The 27,801-nt window shown below is 50.2% G+C and overlaps 2 protein-coding genes across 10 annotated transcripts in view; one reads left to right on the top strand and one right to left on the bottom strand.

Annotated features, from left to right (window-relative positions):
- Positions 1–595: 595 nt before the first annotated feature.
- RAB3IL1 (RAB3A interacting protein like 1) lies at positions 596–16,895 on the bottom strand. Of its 8 annotated transcripts, none has more exons than XM_017826718.1 (12): positions 16,325–16,858; positions 11,713–11,947; positions 11,177–11,272; positions 9,590–9,667; positions 8,793–9,008; positions 7,377–7,499; positions 6,478–6,606; positions 6,277–6,389; positions 5,420–5,443; positions 3,981–4,080; positions 3,100–3,166; positions 597–2,756 (listed from the first exon to the last, which is right to left on the bottom strand). In XM_017826718.1, the coding sequence occupies exons 1-12, from the start codon at positions 16,546–16,548 to the stop codon at positions 2,674–2,676; spliced, it is 1,488 nt and encodes a 495-aa protein (XP_017682207.1). In that variant the 5' UTR covers positions 16,549–16,858; the 3' UTR covers positions 597–2,673. The 8 variants fall into 8 exon arrangements, with proteins under 8 accessions (XP_017682208.1, XP_017682207.1, XP_017682211.1 ...); XM_017826722.1 differs by lacking the exon at positions 16,325–16,858 and adding an exon at positions 15,058–15,306 and having other exon boundaries at positions 598–2,756; XM_017826719.1 differs by lacking the exon at positions 5,420–5,443 and having other exon boundaries at positions 596–2,756; positions 16,325–16,861.
- Positions 16,896–18,039: 1,144 nt separating this feature from the next.
- Positions 18,040–27,801, top strand: part of LOC108503090 (bestrophin-1-like) — a 12,900-nt gene continuing 3,138 nt past the window's right edge. The window contains exons 1-8 of one of the 2 annotated variants that reach the window (XM_017826714.1): positions 18,040–19,487; positions 21,793–21,952; positions 22,513–22,607; positions 23,118–23,351; positions 23,992–24,146; positions 25,118–25,195; positions 26,550–26,702; positions 27,139–27,219. In XM_017826714.1, the coding sequence (XP_017682203.1) occupies positions 21,801–21,952; positions 22,513–22,607; positions 23,118–23,351; positions 23,992–24,146; positions 25,118–25,195; positions 26,550–26,702; positions 27,139–27,219 (948 nt within the window). In that variant the 5' untranslated portion in view covers positions 18,040–19,487; positions 21,793–21,800. Of the gene's footprint in view, positions 19,488–21,639; positions 21,953–22,512; positions 22,608–23,117; positions 23,352–23,991; positions 24,147–25,117; positions 25,196–26,549; positions 26,703–27,138; positions 27,220–27,801 lie in introns of those variants that run through there. The other variant, XM_017826715.1, reaches the window with a different exon arrangement.

The raw sequence follows: 27,801 nt of genomic DNA, 5'->3' as shown, positions 1-27,801 counted from the left end.
ACCACTATTCCATAGGGTCTAATCCCGTTTCCTGCTCTGGCTGTACCTCAGCTTGCTTTCCCAAAGGTCTTTGATGTTTTGCTTTTTCCTTCCACTGTCATCCCCAAGAGATGATGATGAGATCTTCCATGTTAATGTCCAGAGCTGAACACAGGAGGAGAGCAAGTGATTTTAGAGAAACCAGAGTGGACTAAAATCTCTACCTGATGTTAGGAAAAGCAAGAGACTGCTTGGCCCTGCAATGACAGAGGAAGAAAGATCCTTGAATTAACCAGCCTTCAGGACAGCAGCATATCCCGTGCAATGCTCCAAGCCAGCAAATTGAGCAGGAGAAACCTCAGCTTCCCTCACGAAAAACAGGAACCTGTCCTGTCATAAGTGTTACTTCCCTGTGAGGGCAGTGAGGCACTGGAACAGGCCCTCTGAGGATGCCCCATCCCTGGAAATCTTCAAGACCAGGCTGGACCGGGCTTGGAGCAACCTGAACAAGTGGAAGGTGTCCCTGCCCACGGCAGGGGGTTAGAACAAGATAAGCTTTAAGGTCCCTTCCAACCCAAACCATTCTGGGATTCTGTGAAGAAATGTTCATCCACCTGTGGGAAAAAACCCTTCCATTTGGCACAAAAACACTATCACTTATTCCCCTCATGAAGTCAGGGAGCAGCCAACTATGGGAGGGACACAGTGATGAAAAAAAACATTAAAACCCAATCCAAGAGGTCACACAGGGGCCAGAGAAGCTCAGAGAATATCAGCCAAACTTCATTTTCTCTTGGCTGCTGAGCACCCCAACCAACCCAACCCCTCAACCTCCAACCAGACTTTTAGAGGTTAATAGCAAATGTTTATTTTCCATTATTAAAGAGCAGGGTGCAACCATCCCGCAGTTAACGGAGTGACTTCATTTTCCTTTACAAATTGTTCTCTCTGCTTCATTTCAAATGTAAGACAACTTCACACATGGCATTTCTCCAATTCCTTTCATCTCAAAAGTGCTTTACGATGTGACACTGAGGGGAAGAAAAAAATCCCACAAACCAAAACATCTCCTACCTTGAGAGATCACCTCATTCCCAGCGCTGCAATGCAGCCACATTGTGCAATGTAGCAGCCAATGGCACAGGAAGACGTGGAGAGATCAAAAGGTCAGGGGGAGCAGATAAAAGGGGAAATTCCAGGGATAGAATTTACCTGAGCTGAAATCTGCAGCTGGGGAAACCAAAGCTTTTGCCTTCCCTGTCTATTCCTCCATCCTCTGGGCAAAACCACAGCAGCTCAGTTTGTGTCTTTAGTGGAATAAAACTGAGTTCTTACTGTAGCATCCCTCGGGAGAGGCTGAAAGTTCTGGAGCTGAGGATGGTGATCTGGTGCTGGGCAGGGCGATGTGCCAGTCAGAGATGGAAACCCCAGGGTGGGTGGTGGCTGCTCCACAGACATTGAAAAAAAGGCTAAATTGGCTACAAACCACTGTCACGGCTTTAACAAACCTGGGTCTGTGGCAGATCTGTGTGTTCCAACAGCTTTAGTGACATCCCTCCCTCCCAGCACAATTTGGAAGATACAGGAACCGCAGCCACACCCCTCACATGCACACAAAGATGTCTCAATTCCCTCACTGGGGATGGCAGCCCAGGAGAAGCTGGGATTCCCACTGGAATGGGCATTTCTAGGTCTAGTGTAATAGGAGCGAGGAAATCTCTGGGCTTCAGGACTGCCCAGCCTGGGCATGCTCCTTCTGGGACATGAAGAACCCAAACTGGGCAAACGGATTCTACCTAAACAATGCAAACAGGACTGCCCAAAGCTCCCTCAGGATCAGGAACAGCTCCAGGGCATGTTTGTAGGTGAGGTTTGTGTTTAAGAGCACCAAGGCGGACTCCTACACCAAGAACTGTCACAGGGACTGTAATAAGGTCTGCCTGTGACAACTGCAGCAGATTTCCTAGTCCAGGAGAAAACATCCTGCACTGACTGCAGCCAGCTGGGAGTTAGGGAATTTTCCTGCTCCCTTTGTTCTGCTGAAGGCCCCAGGTGCACAGCTCCAGCTATTCCCCAGCCTGGATAACCCAGAGTCAAACAGCAAGCTAAAAAGAGGAACAATTCCTTCTTTGTGACTCCGTTGGCAGAAAGCTTCTCTCACAGACTCCTTTAAAAGGAACAAGGAAGTACTTGGAAACAAACTGTTCATGGCTCTCCGTAAGATTATTGTGCTCTGCTGGCATTTTCTGGGCTGTTATGGGAGTATGGTCAGCAGGACCTCGGAGTACCCCCAAAAAACGAGTGGGGCACAGGGACAGACAGCCAGCATCTGTCCTGACAGACTGGCTTACAGGGAAGGTCCAGAATTCCTGCCCTCCTCAGAAAATGCCAAAGAAGACTGCATATAAAAACAAAAGTTTAAAAAAATGGATATACACTGCATATAGGAGACTCCAAAGTCTATAGATGGCCACCTCAGAGCAGCCAGGGCCAGCCCAGCTCCGAGGGGACAGTGTGGAAGCTGCATTCCAGTCACAGTTGGAGCAGTTGGACAGCTGAAGGTGGAAGTTGTGCTTCTTGGTCTGCTTCAGGCAGAGAGAGGGTGGGGAAGGAGAAAGGCCCATTGCAGGGCAGGCACTGCACTCACAAAGCCCTTCATACTGGAGCAGTTTCCTTCCACGCTCAGGCCTCTGCTTACATCTCACTGGGATAAAATCCAAGTTTGGCCAGGGACATCTCCCTCCGGAGCCGCATGACCTCCCAGTACATCAGCTCCACTGCAAAGCAAAAGGGTGTGGGGAAGAGAAGGGAAAAAACAACCAAAAATCAGTAAGCAAGGCACAGCTGGACACTACCTCCCAGTGCAGCCCAGCCAGGCTCCTTCCCAAAGTCAGGGAAGCAGGACATGCCCATTAGGTCACCATTCATCAGTACCTCCCCAGGGCAAAGCTCCCAGGAACTGGTGCTTTGCTTCCTTCCCTCATGTTTTTCTTTTGTCATTTAACTGCTTCTCAAAGACACAGGGAGTTGAGGGGACCCTGAGCTGGCCCCACTCCTGTCATTTGGAATAGCACCTCTTAATTCCTCCACAGAAAGCATCCCACTGGAACCAGCTCTTACCATCCTGCCTCACCAAGCCCTGCTGGATATAGCGGATATATGTGAAGAAGTTGCAGACTGCTGTGATCTAAGATAGACAGGAAAAGAGAAAAATCAGGAATTAGCTCCAGAATTGCTCTGCCGAAAGGCCTGCCCTGCACTCAGCAGCAGAGCTCAGTGTTCAGCACCTGAGAAATAGTCCCACATATCACCAGGTAGGATGAAAGCTGGTTAAAAATAAAATTAAAAAAAACCATCTGGGTATCTGCCATCCCATCCCTAGACATTACATTATCCATGAGACACAACATGGAACAACTCCAATCTACTGCAGATTTGAGACACTGCTTTGGGGCAAGTGACACAAATGAGTCAAGTCTGTGCACAAAAAGCAACTTTTTGTATCCAAAATGGTCACATGTTTCAGGATCAGCTCTTGTGATATGCAGCTCAGGAAAGAATAAACTTCTAAAATGCTCCATTGAATCAAAGCCCCAACAGCAACATTAATAAATTATCCACCTTTTGCCTTCCCTCCACAGAAAGAACAACTTGTTCTCACAACCACCCGAGTCATGGATCTGACTGGAACAGTAAGAGCATTTAAAGAGCAGAAAATTACTGTATTTTACAAAGGGGAATTAAATAAAAATAAAGCCAAAAAACCAAAGCCCTGTACAGAATGAAACCATGGAAAGTGAACACACTGAGGGCTGTCTGAAAGCATAAGCAAGGCTGGATCTGCACCCTAATTATAAACCAAGAGCCACCCTGAGCTCAGGAACAAACTCAAATCCCACAGGTCTTCCTTAAGTTGAAGGCTGACCCTCAAGAGCTCCTACATCTCAGGGTATGGAACAATTCTGGAGGGTCAAGGCACCCTGGGAAGGTAAAGGACTCACCCTGGCCCTGCAGGAAGGTGAAATGTAGTAGTAATTCCCAGAATCCCCCAGCATGATCCGGTGCTTGCAGGTCCTGGGGAGGCCACTTAGAGCACATTTCCTGCAGGGAAAGGAAAAAACACTTCAACAATCCAGTGGCACTGCAGAGATCAGGAATTTAGGAATCTCAAGAGGTGGAAGGGAGAGCTCAGAAGCCGGATCTGGGTCAGTCAGCATGAAAAAAAACCCGTGGCTGATAGAGCCTTTTGCTCCTGAAAGAGCAAGTTAGGAGAGTTAAATATCTGGAATCATGAATTATTCCATATCCAAATACACCAAGCTGTACCCTTTCCCTGGCACAGAGCCCAAGAGAAAGCTACAGAAAACAGAGTGTAATGTCATCTGGTCCCTGCATATCTCCTCCACATTCCAGGGAAGACTCAGGTGTATCAGCTTTCCTGCTGGGATGCAAACACGCTGGCTGGACATCAAACCTGGCCTCAAAACTGGTAAATCCAGCATTAGAGCAGAATTTGGTCATGCTGAGAACTCAAAACAAGCCACATGGCTCTGGATGAGGCTTGCAATCCGTAAGGACAAGCCAATCCCTTCTTGGGCAGACAGGGAAGAAGCTTGGCTTCACAATTTTAGGATTTCACTCAGAGCGACAAAAACAGTCTTTTCAAAACAGTCAACAGCCTCTCTTTTCCTGCCATTTTTTTTCTGTTATTTCTTCTATTATGGTTTCCATCACCAGCCAGTTGCCTTTCCTTCATCCTCACTTTAAGCAGTAAAGCAGAATTTTCTATTTTCTATTTCTAGTTATCACCACATTCCTCAGAGGCTCAGTTCCTGCATGTGGAAAGAGCAACATCACTCCCCAGCTGCAAAAAACTGCTCTGGGAGCCATGGAAGGTGCCAACAGATGGGAGCAGATGTTTCAAGGAGATTCTGAGCATGTCTCTGGGCTTGTTTTCCACTGCTGTCAAGGCAAATATTAGCCAAGAGTGGAAGCATGGGCTGCAGGAGTCCACATGCAAGGAGAAGCAATCACTGACCAAATATTAACACAACTTAAGGAGATTAAATTCTCAGGAAGTGTAGGATGACCAATAACAAGATATTTTTAAGTCACAAAATTGAACATTGGAGCACATAGAAAAAAGAGACTCTTGGTGACTCGGTGTAACTACAGCTGTCACAACCATATTTAGAGGTAACTAAAAATGCCATAAAAATCAGTGTTTTACACCTGGGAAACAAAAGTAAACAAATTCCTTTTGGATTTTTTTTATTCCCAATAGCAAAACTCCTCACCATCCTGCCTGGAAATTAAACAGGGTTAAAGAGTTAGCTCAGTTCAGCTCGAGCCTCCGAGCTGCTACATTGCACTGAGTTAGTCACTTGTTAATGGATTAGAGATCTTTGATCCCTGGCTAAACAATAAATGCTTCACTTACGTTACAATTTGTGACCGGAACCCACTGTGAAGACAAAAAAAAAAACACAAAAGGAAAGTGATAAGGATAAAGACAGGATGGGTTGTTCTCGAAGCAATTTGCCTAGAGATGGCAGAAAATGCAGGAGCGTGGTAGGAAACCTGTGTTTGCCCTCACAGGGACACTTTAGGGGGTGCTCTGCTTGAAGGTAAGGGAGGGAAGGACAGAGAAAGGGAGCCCTGATGGAACTTGAATTCATCAGCTGAATAAAAACCCCTCCTTCATCTGGAATACCATGTCATTTCTGCTAGTGCTCTTCTTCCTTGAGGTGATCCCAAGCTGTCTGTCACAGCAGATACAGTCACACAAGCTCTGAAGCAGCCACAGCCCCAATTCTGGTGGCAAGGTGACAGCATCAGATGGGGAAGATGATGTGCAGCAAAAGGAGATCTCTTTCTGACATAGGCTCAAACTCACCAGCAAGGTCAGGATGCAAGGTGAGCTCAAACCTCACAAGATGCAAGAATGCAGCTCTGATTTAACCCTTTCACTCCTGGTTATGCACAAACACCTTCAGAGAATATAAACAAGTTGCTGCCTCAAGGCAAGGGAAAAAAACCCACCCCCTGGTCAAGGGCACTAGCACCTCACAGGTTATCCCAAAAACCAGCCAACAGCTCATCTGCCGAGCTAAGCTCATTCCTCTTCTCAGGCAGAGCAGAGCTAAATTCCAACTGCTCACAAGCCTGGAGAACACTCAGCTGAGCCCTTTGAACTGTTCACCTCAGCGACTGAGCGAGGCCCGGCCAAACTCCACGGCACGGGACAAACCGACCAACAGCAAGGAGGGGACAAAAGACGGTAAACACGGTCCTTACTTTGGCCCACCACACTCTTCTGCTGCCACCTTCACCACAGGGAGTGTCTGGGAAGCCACTGGCTCGATGGTGAGGGTGTTCTGCTCCACAGCCACTCGCACCAGCTCTGACAGCTGCGGCAAAAGAAGGGAGAGCGGGTACGAACGTGCCAAGGTCACCTCCACAAAGGTGACCCTCTGGAGCTGCTTTTCCAGCACTCACCTCCTGCTTAGTAAAGTCCAGACAAGGTCCTATGTCTTCTCGATAAATCCTGTCCAGGAAGGAGCAGGATTTATCCAAAGTTGGAGATTCCTTCCAGGCCTCGAACTCAGCAAATAAGATGGAGTCGACCTGCAGCAAGTGTCCAAGAGGAAAGGGAAGTGGCAGGGTGGTCACAAGAAAAGATTTCATATCAGAAGGTAAATGCTACTGTGCAGGTAACCGCACTGCAAAACATCTCCTTTGGCATCTAGAGAGGCTCAGACACCACGGAAGTGTCTGAGAGAAGCTGCCTTGCCTCTCATCTCCCACCCACCAGCAGTTCTGTAACAGTTCTGAGCCACAGCCACCCTGGGCTTATTGTGCCAGAAACCTGCAGGTACCTCTCTATCCCATCTTCCTCCAGCACCCGTGATGCAGGAAAAGCCACCACACAACCACTGAACAGACCAAGTTCCCACTCAACCCATGTCAGGAATGATGAGAGCAGCTGAGTGGCAAAGCACAGTGGCAATGGGAGACTCTGGGACCTGGCATTTAAATCCCAGATGGATCATTAGCCAAACCACCAACTTGACTGACAGGGCATCTCCTACAAGCCCAGCAAATTATGTTAAAGCTGCTGAAAGGAAACAATAAAACTAAAGAAACCCTGCTGAGCAACACAAAGCACATGAGTGAACACAGCCTGGAAAGTCTGGATTCCAGCACACTCCCTCTGTGCCATGGAGACTGCTCACCTCGGACCAGGAACAGCTTCAGAGCCACAAAATGGAAAAACAAATGGAGAAAAACAAAACAAAAGGAAAAAAATGGAGGTTAGCATAAAAGGGAGCTGGAACTGAAAGGCTGGAAGCATGAGAGGTAGCTGGGTCCCACCTATTCCCAGAAAGGTTGGTTACCTGCCGCGAAGAGGAGGAGGAAGCATCTGCTCCCAAGGCCTGCCAGCCTGGCTCATAGGTGATGTGGATGGCCTTCCCAGGGAGGATGCAAAGGAGCAAGGAGAGGAGAGCAGGGAACCCAGACTTGGAGAGCAGAGGGAGAGACAGACAGTGAAGGAAAAGGTTTAGAGTGAAACAGGTAAGAAGGGAGGTAAAAAACATGAGGTAAAACAGGAGATAGGAAGAAAGGCTCAAGTCCTGCCCTTCAGGAACTGAGCATGCTGCTCAAGGCATCACAGGGACACAAGTCACACCTTTAGATTTTAGCTTAGGGTGCAAAAAGGGAACAGATATTGCCATTTTTAGGCTCAATTTAGGACGGGACAGATCTTTTTCATAGGGCACCAAACCTCTGAATGTCAGATTCCCTTTTATCACCTCTCACATAGGCCATTAAAGAATCTGAGAAACAAAGAAACCACCCCATCCTTGATACAGAACATTATTAGTCACTTTGGAAGCTGAGCCTTGAGATTTTAGACCCCAAGATATCTTCACCCTGTGGAAGTTGCCTCCATGATGAAATGACAGGTCCAGATCTTAAACAAACAAGTCCTTGGTGTTTCCTCAACAATTCTTCATGACAGAGGCAGCAGCTGCCCCCAAAAAATCACCAGTGAGATATATTCCCCCACCACATTCTCACTCATTTTCATTTTTCTTGACCAAGTACCATAAGTTGCCTCCTTTTTGCTCTCCAGGACAGCTGTGTACACATCTGGCTAGTGGGAAATTCCCAGAAGGAAAGATCCTGGTAGCAGGAAGAAGTGTTACACTCGTGGTCACAGTAGGTTTGGGGGGGCGCTATCAAAGGATCACCTTAAACAGGGCTTGTTTGGAAGTTATTCACAATGCTTTGGATGCTTCTCTGCCCAGCTCCTTCCAGTGAGGAAGGAATTAAATATAATTAAATATATACTCTGCAAAGAGGGAGAACAGTGCCATGCCCACGAACACAGGACAAGTGAGAGGCTACTAGCTGATGGAGGTGTCCTGGTGTCCAAGCCAAACTGAGTAGGAAGAAGAACCACCACCATATCATGCCAGAACAGGCTATGGACTCATCTGCCAAGGTGCAGAAAACCATTGGCTTCTGCTCAGCAACTCACAGCACTGGTACCTCCTGGATCTGCCCATGTCCCCCAGAGATCCCTCAACTGCTGTTGTCCTGACACAGCCTCCAACGCGCCTCCCAAAGAGGAAATACCCACAAAAGGAAACCCACCACAGCCTGCCTCAGCAAAAATTTGGGGAACAAGGCATGTTACCACACAAACAGCTTCTTCCAACACTGAAACCACAGATTTCTCCAGGAAGCCCCTGAGCACAGTGCCAGCAGTGGTTCTGAGGCCGATTCAGCGAGTGGCCCTCACCCACCTCTCTGCACTCCCGAGTGACTGGCTCTGGAGACACATTCTGTCTGGCAGCTGAGACCATGGCACTGCTGGTGCTTTTGTTTCGCCCATGGCCCTTCCTGAAGCCGGCTTTGGAAGGGCTCTGGAGCTGAGGGTGGAGCTCCCGGTTGGGGGAGGAAGGTGTGGACGTGATCACCAGCGTCTTCAGAGCTGTCACCTCTGCCTGCAGCATGTCAATCTGAGGAGACCAGGTAGAGTCAATACCTGCTGAACTCAAGTTTGCTGCATCCCATCACATATTGAAGCCACAGAGAACCAGCTACAAGCCCAGCCATGAAGCTTCTCCCCATCCCTCCCAGTGCCCAGCACCATCCAGAATTTTAAACAAACAGCAGCTATTTGGGATCCCATCCCTCTGCCCCTTTAGTCAGCACATTTTGCCCCAGGCTCTTTTCAGACCCAATAACCCCAAAGAAACTTCTCTCTTGAGTTAAGCAACGTTGTGATTCAGCCCTGCCAGGAAATTCCAATGCCCCAGGTCCCTGCTCTATCCATTCCCACAGCTGTGACGATTAAACATCTTATCAGTTCCCTGTGGTTTCCCTGGCATCCATTTCCCAAAAAGGAGCTAGATCAGGAACAGACTGCAAGGATCCCTCTTTCCCCTCACTCTAGTCCCTTTCCAGCGTCTGCTGGAAAGGTAGAAGAGCAAATGCAAGCACTTTACTCTCCTCCAGCCAACAAGCAGCACTGTGCCCAGTCTGGGCAGTGATGCCACCAGGCTACCCCAAAAATCAAGTCCCAGAGAGCAGTTCTCACCTTGCCTCGGGCCTCCCTCAGCTGTTTCTCTGCTGCAGCCTGTTTAGTGTTGGCTTCTCTCACCATCTTGTGGGCTTCCTGCACCAGAGAGAATTTAGTCTGCTTGTTACACAAAGCCACCAAGGCAGGTCATATCACATGATGCTATGCCATATCACATGATCCAGGCAAGCAAGCAAGGGGACAGCCATCCCTGCCACATCCAAGGGATTTGTTCTGCAAGCTGTGAAGTGTCTTCCCCCAGAATTTCCCGGAGAACGCTCCCAGTGCCAGAGCCTGGAGTGCATCCCCTGCTAAGGAGTGTAATCATTTAAACTAAAGCATTTAGCTGACTAGTCCAAGGTCATCTCTCTCACTGATAGGGGCTGCTTGAAGAATGTCAGAAGCAAGGGCCTGCCCTTCCTTGCCCTTGGGAGTTGCTTAAAGCTGAGGCTTTAACATGAACACTCAGCTGTGTTGCTACGGGTACTGTGGCAGGGGCTATGGGTGCCCCTATTCCAACATCTCTGACTCCAGCCTCCCCTCAGCTTGGCTTCCTGGCTTGACCCCAATCACTGCAGCCCTGCTGGTTGATCACTAAACCTATTTCTGCCCCTGCCCTGCTGTCTGTGACACTGATCCTGATCCAGACCTGCTTCTCCACATCTTGGTGAGGTCACTGCTCCTGCCTGGGTTGTCACTGCACTTTGCTCCCACTTCCCTTGTGGAGCAGCCAGTCCTCACTGCTCCAGGCACGGCTAGGACACAGCAGGACATGGAGCTCAGGCGGGGGCCAAATGGTAGAAACTGGCTTAAAAGGCTCTCCCACAGAAAGAGGGGAGTGGGATGAATCCCACCTGGGTCCTCCCTGCAGCACTGTCTGGAAGCAGAGTCTGGCCAAGGCCACCAAAGGAAGGGAACAGCCCTTGGCTTTATTATCTCCAAGATCATCCTGAGCTCAGGCAGCCAAAATTTCAAGGGGGAGTTGCTCTCTTGGCCCTCATATCCCTGTGTGTCAAAGGTACAGATGGGCTCTGGCTTTCCTCATATCTAGACAGATCCAGACATAAGAGCTGCTGGTAAATGGGATTTTGCCAGGATAGACCTTGGCAAGAATCACATTACAAAAAACCAAACCAAAACAAAACAAAAAACCACCACAACTGACAGGCCTTCTGGACACTCATTGGAGCAGAATGCGTGAGGACATCCAGCCTGTTCCCACCCCCAGCAAGGGCTGAGACAAGCCAGGGAATCATCTCTATTCCGCAGTAGCTGCCCAGCAGGTATGGAGAGGGACGTGGAGAGAGACAGGGAGCTGTGCCTGGCTCCAGCTCCAGGCATCCCCACATCTGGTTTTGTCACCATAACTACTATGCTCTTTATGCCACCCCACAGCTGCCAGAAGGGGCAAGAAATACCTGTTAAATGCTCCCCAGCAGCTTGTTCTGAGGCTCTGCCTGCAGCACTGCCCAGCTCTGCTTCTCCAAGTGGGAAAGAATAGGGGAAAGGAAGAAACTGTAGGAGGACACAGCTGGAAGTTCAGTGAAAACCTGTCTTAAAGGGGCTGGGTGCAAGCTTAGGGTAAGAAAAGGAAGAGGGTGGTACCTCAAATAGGCTGGCTGTTAACTCCTCCAGTTCCTGCTCCAGTTGTTCCCTGACTTTTGACAATCTCTCACATTCTTTGTCCTTCAGCTTCAGCTCCTGTTGAGGAAATGGAGAAGGACACATCAGCCCACAGCAGATCCCAGGAGTGCTGATGCCCTGCCCTGTCAATCACAACCCTTCCTCCCCACCATGACACAGATCCCTGATCCCAGATTCCTGTCACTAAACTCTGCACCAAAGGCACCCTCCCTCTACAAGTTGTAGCAGGATTTTCAGGCTCATTTCAGGAATAGCTCATTTGTCATCAGCAAGGAGGCTCCCAGTTAAGTACTGCCTTGAGCTGCTTCCTGCAGTAGGTTTCCAGGATTAATTTGGATATTGGCACATCCAGCAACTGATGTCCTGCTCCAAAGCACTTTATGGCCACCTCAGCTCAGTCTCTCTCCTCTTCTGCCTGCTCCAAACTCCTAAAACACCTCTAGGAAAACTCCTACTGCTCCAATCCATGCTGCCATCCCCAGGTGTTCTCCCTTTACCTTCTGTGCTTTGTGCAGCTCATCCTTCAGGAACTCAGACCCCTTTTCACGGATCTCCACCGAAGAGCTGCGCAGGCGCGACACGTTGAGCTGCTCGGTGGACTGGGTCTCACCCACACCTCCAGCATCCTGGCATCCCGTCTCCAGCTCCTCCTTGTTGCCTTTGGATGGCATTAGTGGCTTCCAGTGCCCCACAGCAGGTTGCTTCTGGCTCTCTTCCTCAAAACTGACTTGGCTGTGGGGTGACAGCACAGAGAAACTTCTCAACCAGTGTGTCCCAGAGAGGACACTCAGGATAAAGCAGGAGAACTAAAGACAGCTGTTCCAGGAGTCCTGTTCTCACCTGGATTCCAAGAGAAACACACTGCAGCTGCCTCGTTTAGGACCCTGGTACTCACCCAGCAGACCCAAGTTCAGACACTGCTTCCCCAGCTGAAGGAAAGTAGGAAAAAAAGAGGAACACAGCTCTCCCATTTCCAGTGTACAGACCCTAATCCCCTCTGCTGCCAACCCAGCCTTCCCCTACCCCTACTTCCCACCAAAAGCCTCCACAGAGCCGCCTAAACCAGTGCATTTCCAGTGGGCTGAAGCCCTGTTTTTTAGTTTCAGTAGCTAGCAAGTGGAGATGTACCAGAAAGAAGAAACCAGAAGAGCCACCCAGGAGACTGTTCCCCAGCAGCGCTTGTGCAACTCCCAAATTAACACAGATGCTGGAGAGGCTGATGGATTTAGCTGGCTTTGCTGGGGCTTTAGGAGAGGAAAACCTCATTAATGCCTGCATGACAGGGCACTGCAGTCACACTGCAAGGGTGTGCATCTCCCTGTCTTTGTGCATCAAAGTGCCCTCACGTGGTTGCTCGCCGTTTGAAGGCAATGGGAGCATGTCCAAGCCTTGCACATATGGAAGTTTTCTATCACGCCCAGCCACCCAGCAGGGCACACACACTGCCCTGTAGATTAACCTGCTGCTGGTTATCTCTGGGTCACAAGCCTTGGCTGAGCTCTGGTGCCCAAGCCCTCTGCCCACACTCCTACTGCTTCTTGCCCACTGCCTTCTCCTTCAGAGAAGCCACCACCTCCTTTGGTTTGGTTCACTTTCTCTTTTTCCCTTTTCCCAGTCTGCTTTCCTCTCCTGAACTTGCTCTTCCTCCTGCATTCCAGCCAGGACATACTCTTCCCTCTGATCCGACTCCAGCCCAATACTGCACAACAGAGCACAGGCTGGGCTTATCTCCTCAGCCATGTGCTCCTTGAAAATACCCCTGTTCTCCCTCAAACACAGAAAGCAGCCAAACCACGAGGCCCAACCATCCTTTTCACCCAACCTCAGTGTCCCACCACCTTTTCTACTCAGATTTCCCTCTGTGCCCACTCCAACTCTGTCTATGAACAACAGCTGCCCACAGTCATTTTCCAAAGAGGAAAAGAAGCAGCAGGTACCAGCTAAATCAGCTCAGGTACCACAAGAAAGCATGTGGAAAAGCACATATACAGAACTCTCTAAACCCTTGGAAGACAAAGAGCACAGGATCTGCGAGACGGTGGATGACAACGGGATCATCCCTGCTGCCATGTCATGCCAACTGGATGGCATCTGGGCAACAGAACTCGGGGAGGGGGACATCAGGTTAGTATCAGATTTTGCTGACCTCTCTGTCAAGCAAGTACATGTGAAAGCACCACAAATATGATTATAGTGCAGAAATTAACTAGTGTCCCACTGACTTCACCTGGTTTTACTGACCATTTCCTGAGGAGATCTAGAAAGGGAGGCTCACCCTGGTGATAAGACTAAATTTTCTGCAATGGATTTGCCATGGGAATCATGCCAAGCAGAGAGGTCTGTCCAGCAGATACACCAGTTCTCAGATGGCACAGGGGAAGTCCTCTCTGCTTTGGACTTTTGGGATGAGACAGGGTAAACTGCAGAAAAGAGACCTCTCCAGGTATTCCTGCATTAGAGCAGAACGGACCCAGCCAGTCCCAGCACCTCCAGCTTCTGTGAGCAGAGCACAAAAATCAGAGCACAGAGGAAAAGCAAGATTCAGAACCAAGCAGCTACTAAAAAAATAATAAAGAAGCAGCAGAGAAAAGGTCATTTCAACAGTCCACTAAACTACTCATGCAGTCAATCAAACCCACAGGAAGAAAAAAACAATGTTGTTTCTTCATGACTTTCAAACTCTCACATGAAAGCTGCCTTGGGAAACAGATATTTCAGCACATTTCCACATACTACAGAAGAAAACTGGAGGATATGGAAGAATGAAACAGTCCCACCCACACCCTGTAATGCCAAAAACATATCCTGAAAAACCATCTGTGATAGCTCATTCTCCACACTGTGCAAACAGAATCCTCATGGAAGCCTTGGCTATGCTGGATCTCCATTGTCCAGGTGGGGCTCTGAAATCCAGCCCACAGAGACCAGAAGACCACCACATACACTCACTCTCTCTCCTGCTGACTGGTAGCTGTCTTTCTTGGAAAAACGGATCATATTATGTAATAAGACACAAGAAGTACAAACTTACATAGGAAAAAAAAAATTCACAACACCCCACAACCTTCTAAAGTTGGTTTCTGTAGAAAAAGCAAAAAAAATGTGCAAGATCTGCACTTTTTCCAGCGGGCCCCACATGTTTCCTGCACTGTTGATCCAAGAGGGTTATTTCCCGTACAAGCAAGCCTCTGGCTCCCTCCAGGTTAAACTCTTACCCGCGGGTTTGGGAGGAGGTCCCGACTTTTCCATCCCGCCGGGACAGATGCCTGACTGGCACCGTGTTCATCATCACGGGCTGGCATCTGTCCAGAGCCCGTGGCTGCTCAGTATCATCCCTCAAAAGCTTTGGCAAAGCATCTGGTCATGTTTCATTATATTATTATATTATAGCAGAACACACAACTGCAGTTTCTTGTCTTTTCCTCAGCAACGACCTTGTTGTGTCTTATGTCTGGGGGTGCTGGTGCCGCACGGCGTCTCCTCATTCCATCTCCTTAGTTGGCTTCCACACAACTCTTTCCACAGGTTGCCCAGAGAAGCTGCTCCATCTCTGGAAGTGTCCAAAGCCAGGTTGGACGGGGCTTGGAGCAACCTGGTCTAGTGGAAGGTGCCCCTGCCCATGACAGGGGCTTAGACTAGATCAATCTTTAAGATCCCTTCCAACCCAAACCATTCTGGGATTCTATGAATCCTACGAAACACCCGCAGCGCCCTGAGCGCTGGCGGAGCCGGGGGGCTCCGGGCTGCAGGGACACAAGGTGTGAGCACCGAAACCACCAAACCCCGTGGAAGCCCGAGGGGCACAGACACCCCCCTAAGCCCCCGATGCCCCCCGCACCTACCCCCGCAACATCGCTGGGTCCCTGATGCTGATGCTGCTCACGGCGGAGGGGCGCCCGCCGCCCTCCCCATGCCCGGAGGAGCCGCAGCTGGAGCGGGAGCTGCGCCCGGAGGAGCCGGAGTCGCAGCCGGAGCGGGAGTCCTTCCCGGAGGAGCCGCAGCCGGAATAAGACTCGGAGCGGTTCCTGGAGGAAGGGGAGCCGTTCCCGGAGCGGATCCCGGAGGAAGCCGAGCTGGAACCGGAGCGGATCCCGGAGGAGCCGCAGCCCCACCACCGCCCACGTGATGCCGGCGCGGCTGCGCCCTGAGCCCGCCGGGGCCCCGGAGGGTCACTTGGCCAACAGCGGCACGGGCAAAACGGGCTGGAATCGCGGGAATTAGGGTGGTTTGTTACCGATCACATCAGTGCAGGGCAGTGAGAAGCGAAAATTAAATCTTAAACAGCCGTTCCTCTGCCCTTCTCTTCTTCCCCGGCTCAGATTCGTGCCTGGTTTCCTCTGCCTCCTTCCACACGGGGCTGCGGTCTGCTCTCTCCTGCTCCTTCTTGCTCAGAAGGATTCGTCACACTTTTCCCCTGCTCCAGCATGGGGTCCCTCCCAGGGGAGACAATCCTCCGTGGACTTCAACGTGAGTTATTCACGAAGTACTCCCGCGTGGGTCACTTCGACGGGGTGCAGTCCCTTAGGGATGGGCTGATCCAGAGTGGGATCCTTCCACGGCGACCACCTCTGGCTGCAATTGCTCCCATGCAATAGCTTTTGTCCCCCTTCTTAAATATATTGTTCCAGAGGTGCTCCCACTGTCGCTGATGGGCTCAGGCTTGGCCAGTGGCAGGTCCATCTTGAGCCAGCTGGGAATGGCTCCATCGGACATAGGTAAGCTTCCAGCAGCTTCTCACAGAAGCCACCCCTGTAACTTTCCCACTACCAAAACTGTGCCCTAAAACCCCAACACACTGAGGAAGTCAGGGATAATATGCAGGAAGCTGAAAGGATGGGGGAAACCTGGCTGGAGGAAGAAAGGCCACTGATTGCCCAGGATTTTTAAACTTGGCATTCAAGGAGAGCACAGGGCTGGGAACAAAACAGGCAAACCACTCCTGCTGTTACCCCAGTCCCAACAGCAGATCCCACACCCACCTCTGAATTGACAGCACTGAAATTTTGGTGAGTGTTTCCACTCAACCAAAAACTGCCCTTGCCCTTGCAGGCCACCCTAAGAGGATGTTTTCCAGATCGATCCTTCCCCACATTTCCCATCACATCCTACCTTGCCATTGCCCAGGGCTTCCCTCCAGGCAGCCATATCCCCTCAGAGCCTTCACATACTCCTGCCTTGCTCTCCATTTGCCCATCCTCTGCCTCACTGCCAGACCCAAGGCCAAAGGCTGGTGAGTCAGACATGGTGATCCATGTATCCATTGCAGAATGCTGCTGTGGATACCATGTAGGGAGCACTTCTCTGTCCCAGCATCTCCTGGGTGTTCCTGTCATCTGCAGCCCTGCCTTGCCTCATGGCCAGGATCCATGGTAACAGCACAGGCCAACCTCATGCTCTGAAGTCTGGGAACGGAGTGTTCGGGACGTTTGTGTCTGTTTGTGTCACTGGCTGTAACCTTTGTTATCTTCAGGGAGCTTTTGGGAGGAGGGGAAAGATCTTCAGCTTTCCAAGGCAGCACCACAAGTAATTAGTCTTTGTAATTATTAACTCCCAAGGCTTGGCTGGCAGGGACGGAGGGTCCTCAGATTAGAAGGGTAGAACTGATTCCAGGAGCCGACAAAGGCAGGAAGGATGAGAACTGATAGTGCAGACAGGAAGCATTGAGGGGATGTGCTGAAGATTCTGAATCCCAGCCACTTGCAGAAGTTAACTTTTCATAGGGGGAGAGTGGCATGTGCTTTCCTCTTCTTCCCAGAAGGAAAGGGGAAAACCAGATGCAGGTTGGGAAGAAAAGGAGGAATGGGGATTATTTTAGAGCTTGGAAAGCAGGACTACACCCCAGACCCAGCAAACCCAAACCGGATGTTATTGCCATGAAAAGGAGAATGAAAACAAATGTCCTCAAACTCCAGGCTCCTTCCAGCCCCTCCTTGCTGGCTCAGATGCTGTGCTGATGTTTGCTCAGCTGGCTGCAAGGCTTTCAGCAAGGGCTTTCTGGGATTTCTGGCTCTAAGATCCCTGATTTCCAGGACCAACACATTTGGTCCTCCCTTTGGAGCCTAATCCCTGCCACAGAACCTATGGCAAGAGAAAGGGGATCTTGCTAAGGACCTTTCCCTCCTTTTCATGCTGTGCAAACTGAAGTATGCAACATCGGAGAGGGAGATTTGTCACCCTTCAAGCCCCTAAAAACAAAATGCAGAGGGTAAGATGGAGATTAGCACTCGGGTCTGAGGGAGGTGCAGAGCTTGGCACCCACAGCTCTCAGAGCCCCCCAGGATGGCACAGAATTAGTGAGGAATTCTGCAGCATAAGGGGAAGAAGCCTGGGGGTCCTCACAAAAGCACTGAGGGTCACTGCATCCTCTTCAAACGTTCCTGGCCAGCTCAAATCTCTGGGTAAATCCTGTCCTTGCAAAACAGCACCTCCTCAGATAATTCCCGCTTTATCTTTTTTTTTAAATTACGTAAGATTCCAGGGAAGAATGCTATTTTGAGAGACATCCCTGATGCCAGCTGCCTCTGTGTCTATCTCACCACTGAAACTGGACCCACTGTCCCAAAAAACACTTATTCTCTAGGAGACAGCAAGGAGGGCACCGTGGCATTCCCAGACAGTTGCTGCTAACTCAGCACGGAGAGTGGCCCTCTGGCATTCCCAAAACAGGGATTCAATTCCCACCACAGTAATTCAGTTTCTGCGTCTGTAACATTGAGAAAATGAGGATGATTCCAAGGCTGTGAGGCTGAGGAGGGATATCAGACCTCCTTGCTTCCTCCTCTGCTTCTGTGCAAGGAATCTTCCTCAAGTCCTGCAAGGTCTGAGGCCACAGGGGATGTGAAAAGAGATCCAAGCAGGGCTGACATGGGTAGCCCTTCAGTTATTTACTTTAATATTAAATTCCACACATATTTCGTGCTGTCCCAGCAGCAGCTGTGAAACACACGAGCTGCCAGCTGAGCTGCTCTCAGAGGAGGGCAGCAGAGTCCCCCAGATGCCAGCACATCCTTCCACAAACAGCAGGACACTCTGGGGTTTGTTGTTTCATGTCCCCAGGAGCACCCAAACCACTCCCAACAGCACCCTCCCCTGGTCTAGGATCAGCCACAGGAAGGATAAAACTACATTTGGGACAAATTGATCCCAACTGCTGATGTTAAACAAGTGTCAAAGACACAGGCATACAACCAGCACAAGAGAAAGCTGGTTTTTACAGGAGTCCTGGTCTCCAGCTGCTCTTACCTGCATGGGTCAGACCTGTGCTCCCTCTCCACAGCATCCCACAGCTGGGTAAATGATGGAAGACTAATTAGTGAGAAAGGATTTTCATTCAGAGCCCTGTGGAAGAGGAACATCCTAAAGACCTAACAGGGGGGATTGTTGAGGTGGTGGATGAGAAGGATGGTGGCAATTGGGAGAGATGACTTGGGAGCAGAAAAGGGACCCTGGAGAGACAGAGGGAAGGAGTTTCTGGCTTGGTGGAGATTTCAGAACAAAGGCAAGGACTGATGTTTCCCAGGATGTCATGCAGGGAAGAGCAGTGAGTCCCCAAGCACTGCTGGAAGAAGCCAGAGGAAGAGAAAGTGAACCCATGGAAAGAGTCTCGGGGAGGCAGTGGCAGAGTGGAAGTCCCCAGCATCCAAACCACAGCTGGAAGAGGTGACAAACTCATCCAGGGACAGCGAGGAGTGACCGAGAAACATCCTGTGAGAGCCAGGCAGAGCATGGACCAGGTGTTTCACCAAGCTAAGGAGCTTCCCCAGAGAAGAGAGGGCTGTGCAGCCCCCCAGGCATGACACATTTTACAGCCTTTGTGGAAAATTCCAGCCCTGCATAATCTCCTGGGGTTCCTGTAAGATTGTGACACGGAGAAAGGGACCAAACAGGAAAGAATTAGAGGAAAAATGCCTCTCTCCTGGCAGCCACCATGGCTGTGCCAGGAGTTAGCAGCAGCAGAGCAGCCAGCCCTGCCTCCCCCTCCTCCGGCCGCCTCTATAAACACGCAGGGCTTACTCAGAAGATTAGGAGGGAACAGGGCAAAAGACAACAGAGTCTCTTTTGTAATGAGGAAGGATTACGGCATCAAGTGACCGGCTGCAGCTCCCAAGTGGGTCTCAGGCTCCTTAGCACACCGTGTCGGGCAGGTTCAATCCCCCCATGAGCCAAGGGGGCACGAGGAGGCGGGCGGTGGCGTGGGCCACAAAGGACCCAGCGAGGACACGTGCGGCAGCAAACCTCCACAGCCTCCAGCGCGGCAAAGGAGCCCATGACTGTGAGTATCCCGTCCTCCTAAGAGCAGGCAGATTCCTTCTGAGACCTTCCTGCCTTCCTGTAACCTCCTCTCACTCCATCCCTCTGCTCTGTCCCCTTGTTCTCCAGCTCTGTGGTACCTGCTCGTTTCTGTTTGCCGTCTCACGTGGTGGGTGATGCACCTGATGTTGCAGAATCCTCATTGCTGTGGGTTCCCACACTCTGATTAGTGGCAGTGGACCTCCAGGTGCAATGGTTAGTCCAGAGGGATGAGGCAGGTGGATGCAGGCAGTGGCAGGCAGCAGTGCCGTGCAGGGGATGGCTCTTCCTCCCCATACTGACTCCGGTGTGCCAGTGAGTCACCTCCCACCTCAACCCCAAATGGTACTTGGAGTGTGCCAGCTGCCCAGTGACATCCCTGGGCAGTCCCATGCAGGCTGGCAGGTGGGCAGGGAAGTTCCTTAACCATTCTGGGCTGGAGGGAAAAGCACTGGGTGCACTGCCCCCCCATGCGGGGGCAGAACTGCACAGAGGTGGGTGACATCCATTATTTACATGGACAAGAGCTGAAGTTTTCCTTCTTTGGTAAAAAGTGAATGTGTATCTGAATTACGCAACAAAGAGTCTCCCTGGGCTCTTTCAAGACCCAAAGCATAGAGAAAGCAGATAGCCTTATGTAAGCAGACCCCCCAAATTTATGGGTTTATGGGCATACATTTCCATATAGCCCATGTGTGCAGTCTCTGGGGCAGTTAAAACCCACTCTTCCAAGTCCTGTGCACAGAAATCCGTATGGGAATGGCACAGAAGTGCAGGAGGATTTAGTGAAATGTGCATTTGTGCAGCTGGGGACAGGGACCAGCTCTGCTCCTCCACATAACCTGTGAGAGGGGACTCAGGGACCTGAGTTACTACAGGGAAAGCCAAAGGAGGAGCAGCACCAAAAAGCCAAAACGAGGAAAAAGATGTTGTTTGGTTGAAGTAGCCAAAAAGCCCAGACTTTGCTGTTTTTCTTCACAGCAGCAGCTCACTGGGACTCAAGTTGTCCCCACCTAGGTGTAGGTTTTTCACTGAGATGTTTAAATAAGGAACAGGGCACAAACTTATCTGCCTTCAGGTGCTGCAAGGTGTGAATTGTCCCTTGAAGTTTTTCATTGTCTCCATCATTCAGGGGAGAGCCCGAGGTGCCATAATTACTAACGTTGTTACCTCTGTTAAATAGCAATGCCTGTGTAACACCCTGGGGACATGTTAAGATTTAGAAATACCAATAGTTTCACACTGGTTAATTATAAGCCAAGGGATCATTCATCAACCTGCCTGGCATGGATTACACCAGTGTTTTGGTGGTTTGTTTTTGGGTTTTTTTTGTTTTGTTTTGTTTTGGGGGTTTTTTTGTTTTGGTTTGGTTTGGGGTTTTTTTGTTTTGGTTTGGTTTGGTTTTTTTACAAATTCAGATTTATATGAAAGTGGGTCTGATTACTAATTGATGATAAGGAAATATTTATCCCTGTTAGACTAGAATTGCAACGGGGATGCTGCATGACTGGGAAGCATTTCAGAAGCCTAAATGCCTTTTTTTATCCAGTGTGATTTATTGTGCAACATATGGTGGAAGGAGAGGGGAGGCAGAGCTGCTGGAATTTGGGCTCTGTGAGCCTGGCCGAACTCCATCCCGCAGATCTGTAACAGGGAGGGCTGTTCTGCCTGCAGGACTAGGACCAGCAGAGTCCAGATATGGCCCTCAGCCCAAATTTAAAGACAGCAATTCTTGTTGGGTACCTTCATCTGGATCAGCTCTAAGAAATCTCTACTTTTTGGGGTTTTCGCTTTCCTTTGGGTTGAATTTTTTTGCCAGCAGCATTCCAGGAAGATGCTTCCCAACATTTTACAGAAACATATTTGAAACAAATAGTATAACAAAAAAAATTAATGGGATAAGCAACTGTGGAGTTTGTGACCATGACACTTAACCTTACACCAGTGTTTTGTGGGAAGGTGGTGGCAAGTGGGCTCTGTCCTCTCCAGCCAACCAGCCCCACTTGAATGCTGACAATCAAGCACTAGAAATCCAGGGCTCCACCAGAAAATACATCCTCTGTCACTGTAACCAGCTCATGTGCAGCTCAAGGACAGGGGAAAGATTGCAAATTAATTGCTTACGACCGATTTCCTCCTGGTTGTGTGTGTCACTGACTTCACCTTACCTGGCTTTGGAGCACAACTGTTTCTTGCTGTCTTTCTCTCTTTCTCCTCTATCCTTGCATCTTGCTTGGCTCCTCCTTCTGTTCAAGCTTCAACACCTCCTCCTTTTGTGTGTGCCACAGGACCTGTGATGACAGTGACATACACCAACCGTGTGGCAGATGCCCGCCTGGGCACCTTCTCCCAGCTGCTGCTCCAATGGAAAGGGAGTATCTACAAACTGCTCTACTCAGAGTTCCTGATTTTCATCTCACTCTACTTCACCATCAGCCTTATCTACAGGTGAGCACGTTACACCCTGACACCAACACAGCCTGTCCTGGAGCAGGACAACAGAGCAACATGGGATTGGAACAGGGATGCTGGACAGACACTCATCAGCCTCTGTTTGCAGGAGGGAAGGGAAGAAGAGGAAAAAGCTGAAGGAGGAGAAAAAAAAGCTGAAAGACAAGGGAGGGAGGGCAGGGGAAGGAAAGAAAGCAACTTTAAGAGGCAGGAACTCAGGGGAGAGCACAGCTTGGGACTGACGTTTTCCAGGATATTAAGTGAACTGCAGTGCACATCCAAGCTCTGTGTCAAACCCTTGGTACCACACATTGTTCTCCTGAGCGAGAAAAATAAAGGTGGTCCCTGACATCAGGCTGCATTACTTACCACACAGTTCTCTGGCCTCTGGACTAGTCAATAGGGTATTTTGGGGATGTGGGCTGATATCCCAGGCTCACGAGGGCTGTTCACCCACAGACTCCCCATCCTTGGCTTCCCTTGCCAGACTCACCCCAGCGGGTCGAACAAGGCCCAGACTCTTCTCTGAGGCTGCTGCTTCTATTTGTCCCTTTTAGGCTGATCCTGAGTGAGAGCCAAAGGCTGATGTTTGAGAAGCTGGCACTGTACTGTAACAGCTACGCTGAGCTAATCCCTGTATCCTTCGTGCTGGGTAAGGAGCTCTGCCTGAGATCACACAGGGAGAGGAATGGGACAGCATTTCTTCTCTCTGGTTTGACAGAGATTGTAAATTTCTTTAGGAAGAAATTCTTTGTTGTTTAGGAAAAAATTCTTCCCTGTGAGGGTGGTGAGGCCCTGGCACAGGTTGCCCAGAGAAGCTGTGGCTGCCCTGTCCCTAGAAGCATTCAAGGCCAGGTTGGATGGAGCTCTGGAGCAACCTGGTTTAGTGGAAGGTGTCCCTGTCCATGGAACGAGATGATCTTTAAGGTCTCTTCCAACCCAAACAATTCTGTGATTCTATGAAACAAACCGTGAAATCCAGACTCTTTTTAGCCTGAAGGTCTGAATTCCCCTCTGGTTATTCCTGCACTCATCCCTGTATGAGCACTAGAAGAAGAGAAGAGGAGAAGAGCAGAGCTTCCTACTCCCTTACAATGACTAATTTGCTCAGCTTCCTTCTCCCACTCCTCTGGGATGCCTAATTTGCTCAGCTCCCCTCCAGGTTTCTACGTGGCGCTGGTGGTGTCCCGCTGGTGGGCTCAATATGAGAGCATCCCGTGGCCTGACCGGATCATGAACCTGGTGTCCTGCAACGTGGACGGGGAGGATGAGTACGGGAGGCTCCTGCGGCGCACCCTGATGCGCTACAGCAACCTGGTCAGCGTGCTGATCCTGCGCTCCGTCAGCACCGCCGTCTACAAGCGCTTCCCCAGCATGGAGCACGTCGTGAGGGCAGGTCAGCCCTGGCACCACCACCTGGCTGCTATTTTTGGGTCAGAGAGCCTCGGGAAAGGCCTCCTGACCTTCAGGTTGGAGGTGGGATAGTGCTGCAGTCTGCTGAGTGTCTGCAGCAGGCAACAGTTTTCCGCTGGTGGGTGGGAATTGGAGCCTCAGATCTCCAAACTTAACTGCTAGGCTCCCTGAATCCTCTTTGGGAGGATGCTCCTGAAGGTACAACGTTTCTCAGTCTGCCCAAAGGGAGAGGTCTGCACCTGCCCCCATTGTCTGGGTTCCCTTTGCAATCCAGAGAGAGAAACAGGCACTCTAGGGCACATATTATGCCATTCCAAACAAATAGCTGTGGACATTAGGCAGTTGTACCCTCAGCAGTACTGTGATCTGATCAGATGTGCTGCAGACAGCCAAAGTGAAATCCCATAAATCCCACCTCTCAAACCTCTATGACTCAAAATTTTAACTATGAGACTTATCCTCCTTCCGTGTGTCTCCCAAAATTCTGAGCACCTGAGTCTTTCCCGTGGTTTTAAGGAGAGCTGAGGCCACCACCTGAGATTCAAATGTTTTCATTTTAGACCAGATCAATTCCTTTCTGCCCTTTGTGGCCATCCCTTTTCCATTTACTGTCTTCCACACAGGCCTCATGACACCAGAAGAGCACAAGAAGTTTGAGAGCTTGAATTCCCCCCACAACAAGTTTTGGATCCCATGTGTGTGGTTCTCCAATCTGGCTGTGAAGGCAAGGAATGACGGGAGGATCCGGGACAGTGTGCTGCTCCAAGGAATCCTGAATGTGAGTGACAGAGACAATAGGCAACTGTGTGAGATCCTGGGGATGTTCCATTAACTTTGGTGGAAAATGCTCCCAACGCCACACTCCAGCTGGTGACAGAACAGAGCTTTCCATGGCCTACTGACATGGCAGCACTGTCACATATATTTGAGGAGAGGGCAATGTGACATCTTTCTCAAATATGGGACTGGGAGGAACCATTGGACTCACTTTTAGGTGTGGGAATGGGAGGTATCCAAGTAGCAGGTCCCTGATCAGCCTTGACACGCTCCAGGGCAGCGAACAACAGTAGCCAGTGGAGGTCTCTACGATACAGCTGGAAAGCCATAAGAAAGTAGGTATCTGGAAGAGATCAGGAGAGGTCAAAAAAATCCCCAACAATGAAGGTCCTTTAGAAAACTTTGCTATTGAAAACCCTTTGATAGTCCTGGGCAGCAGGCCACACTCCACATGCAAGACCTGGCAACAATCCCTGCCCAGCTGCATAGAAAAAGACTCTGGAGCAGCTCATCCTTCTTGGTATTCATGTGCAGAGAAAGTCACGTGGTTTCTGTTGCCTGAAGTGGGATTCATCTGCCCAGAGAGAGAGATCTCCCTCTGGCATACTTATCTATAGGCAGGAGAGAGAAATGGATACTCCTGAGACATCCTTTTGCCTCTCCTGTTGGCTGCTCATTTTGTGACGAGATAAACTGCTAGGAAGTGAGTTAGGAAGGGATCTTGGGCTCAGATGGAGACACCCAGGCAGCAAGGAGTTCCTCCAGGGATTTGTGAGATCCTGCTGGTGGTCCACTGGGCTAGAGCTGGGCACCACGGGAACAGGAGTCCTGACTGAGCCTCCCTTTCAGAGGAGGTGCAAGCAGGAGGGAATGGGCTGGAGCAGTGAGGGACAGTGGTTCCAGAGAGGCTCTGTGTCCTCAGCAAGGCCATGCAAAGTTATTCTGACAAGCCATTCCTTTTCCCCACTGCAGGAGCTCAACACCCTGCGCAGCCAGTGCGGGAGACTCTATGGGTACGACTGGATCAGCATCCCCCTGGTCTACACCCAGGTGAGAAGGGATCCCCACACCTTCTGCTCCACCACCTGCCTGTGTGCATCCCCATTTAAATCCTTACCAAGAATCCTGCAATGGTTTGCATCAGAAGGGACCTTAAAGCTCATCTTTTAAAGTTCCACCCCCCTGCCATGGGCGCCCTCTGAGTAAAGAATTTCTTCCTAACATCTAATCTAAACCTGCCCTCTGTCAGTTTAAAACCTTTGCCCCTTGTTCTGTCACTATCTGTCCATATAAAAAGTCCCTCTCCCTCCTTTCTCTAAGTCCCTTAAGGTACTGGAAGGCCTCAGTCTCCCCAAAACCTTTTCATCTCCAGGCTGAACCACCTGTAGAAAGGGTGCTCCATACCTGCCTCACACATGGACCATGCAGGATACTCTTGAATCCCTCATCCCCACCTACACATATCTCTTTTCCATAGGTACCTCAGCAGCACACATCCATCCCAGCCTCATCTCCCTAACTCAGACACATCCATCTCTATAGACACACCCCTGTCCGGGGGGAACTAACCCCAAATGTGCCACACAGGTACATAGAAAACACAGGGACCACAGACCCACTCCCTGCACCAGTTTGCAGGGCACACATTCCAGAGAGGGAGCTCCAGGGGAGTTGTGCCACAGGTGTGAGTGAGCTCTGTGCATGTCCTCAGCTGTTTAACAACCCAGGCAGACACTTGGGCACCAACTTGCCCCTTTGTCTCCTACAATCCAGCTACTCAGATAACACTGATGCCCTCCACTGTGAAATAGGAGCCGCTGAAGGTTAATGGGGAACACCTTGGGAAAGTATGTTCTTATTTTGAACCCCTTTGCTTGTATCAAGAGAGTCTCAGTTACTGTTAATTTGAAAAGGGGAAGTTTCCAGTCTCATGGTTATAGAGAAAAGCACAAAGCTCAGCACAGCCTGAGATCCAGGCAAGCAAGCAGGCAAATAGAAAAAAGGCTCAGCATGAGGAGCAGGAAAGAACGAGCTAATAGGACTGCGAGGGTTCCCTTCCAGACTTGGAAGCAGCCTGCCAGCTTGGACTGAGCCACGAGACAGCTTTCAGTCCATCCAGGATGTCATGTGCTTCCTTTTGCCACTGCCCTGTGACACCTACACAGATCTCATTCCAGGGACAGCATGGAATGACATACAGCGCATGCAACAGCTAAAGGGAATATTTAAAGCTTTCTGCTGTGGGAATGCATCCCCCTGCAAAACAGCAACCTGTCATAAGTAAATCCAAGGCTTTCCAAAGGCTGCAGAGCCAGAATCTGGCTTTGGAGATGTGTGGGGTGGAACTGAAGGGAGATGCTGGGAACTCACGCTCCCCTGGTGTGTCCCTTGGCATCTTTCCCAGGTGGTGACCGTGGCTGTTTACAGCTTCTTCCTGGCCTGTCTGATTGGGAGGCAGTTCCTGGATCCAGAAAAAGCATATCCTGGCCATGAACTGGATCTCTTCGTGCCTGTCTTTACATTTTTGCAGTTCTTCTTCTACGCTGGCTGGTTAAAGGTAAGTCCAGGAAAATACGTCTGGAGCTGGAATATGACTCAGCCAAGGGTTTTTCCCCATGTGAGCTCACCAGGGACCCAGCTGTGTGTTCTTTGATCTGTGCGCAACAACAGGAAGCCAAGGGGAGGCTGAAGGGAATTACCTTCTGATTTTCCAAGTGTGTCACCCTGGAGACCAGCTGCACCTTTCCTAAGCTTTGGTCCTCACTAGTTTGGGGAAAAGAGAGGCAGTAGGCTGCAGGAGGGCTGTTATTGTGTGTGCCAATGTCTCCCAGCCACTGGCAAGCCTCCACTTTTAACCCTCCCCTTTTTGGGAGGAGCAGCCTTTCTAGGAATTCAAGGGACATCACGCTCACCCTGCCCCACAGGCCTTCTCCTTGCAGGGAAAGGGGCAGGTATGACCATGGTGACCTTTGCTGTCTGCTCTCCACATGCAGGTGGCCGAGCAGCTCATCAACCCTTTTGGGGAGGACGATGATGACTTTGAAGCCAACTGGCTCATCGACAGGAACCTGCAGGTAAAGGGAAGGAAGATCCTCCCACCCTGTCAGTGCAGTCACCAAGTTCTGCAAAACCTCTGCCCCCACCTCCCTGCCTGTGAGGGGATGGAGAGATAGTCCCTCCACAGCCACGGGGACAGCCCAGGCTCCAGAAAGGGTGTGGGGCAAGACCCGTGACAGGAAGGCCCTCGCCTGTTCTCCACACCAAGGAATTTAGGGCTTTGGGTCTATCTTTGTACACAGAGACCAACAGCAGCTTCAGTCCATGCTCTGGCACATGGCATGAATGCAGGCTGCTCATTTCAGGCCCTCATTGCCTTTGAACGACACATTATTCCTGTTTCCATCTTTACTACCCTATATCTACCTAAAACAACCTCCTCTGCTTTCTTCTGTGCAACAACTCCACACCTCCAGCCCTTCATAAGACTGAGCCCATCTGTCCTAGTGAGCCTGCTGCTTTTTCTATTTCCTTCAGCATCATTTTCCTTACAATTAGTCAAATCTCTATGTGAATAAAATCTCTGTGTCGATCAGCTGGAAGGCAGGAGGGCTCTGCAGAGGGACCTGGACAAGCTGGAGAGATGGGCTGATTCCAAC

Source organism: Lepidothrix coronata, unplaced genomic scaffold, assembly GCF_001604755.1.
Source record: "Lepidothrix coronata isolate B3197 unplaced genomic scaffold, Lepidothrix_coronata-1.0 Scaffold130, whole genome shotgun sequence".
In the NCBI taxonomy this organism is placed as follows: domain Eukaryota; kingdom Metazoa; phylum Chordata; class Aves; order Passeriformes; family Pipridae; genus Lepidothrix; species Lepidothrix coronata.
Note: the sequence above shows the minus strand (reverse complement) of the source record. Positions and strands in the feature narration are given on the sequence as shown.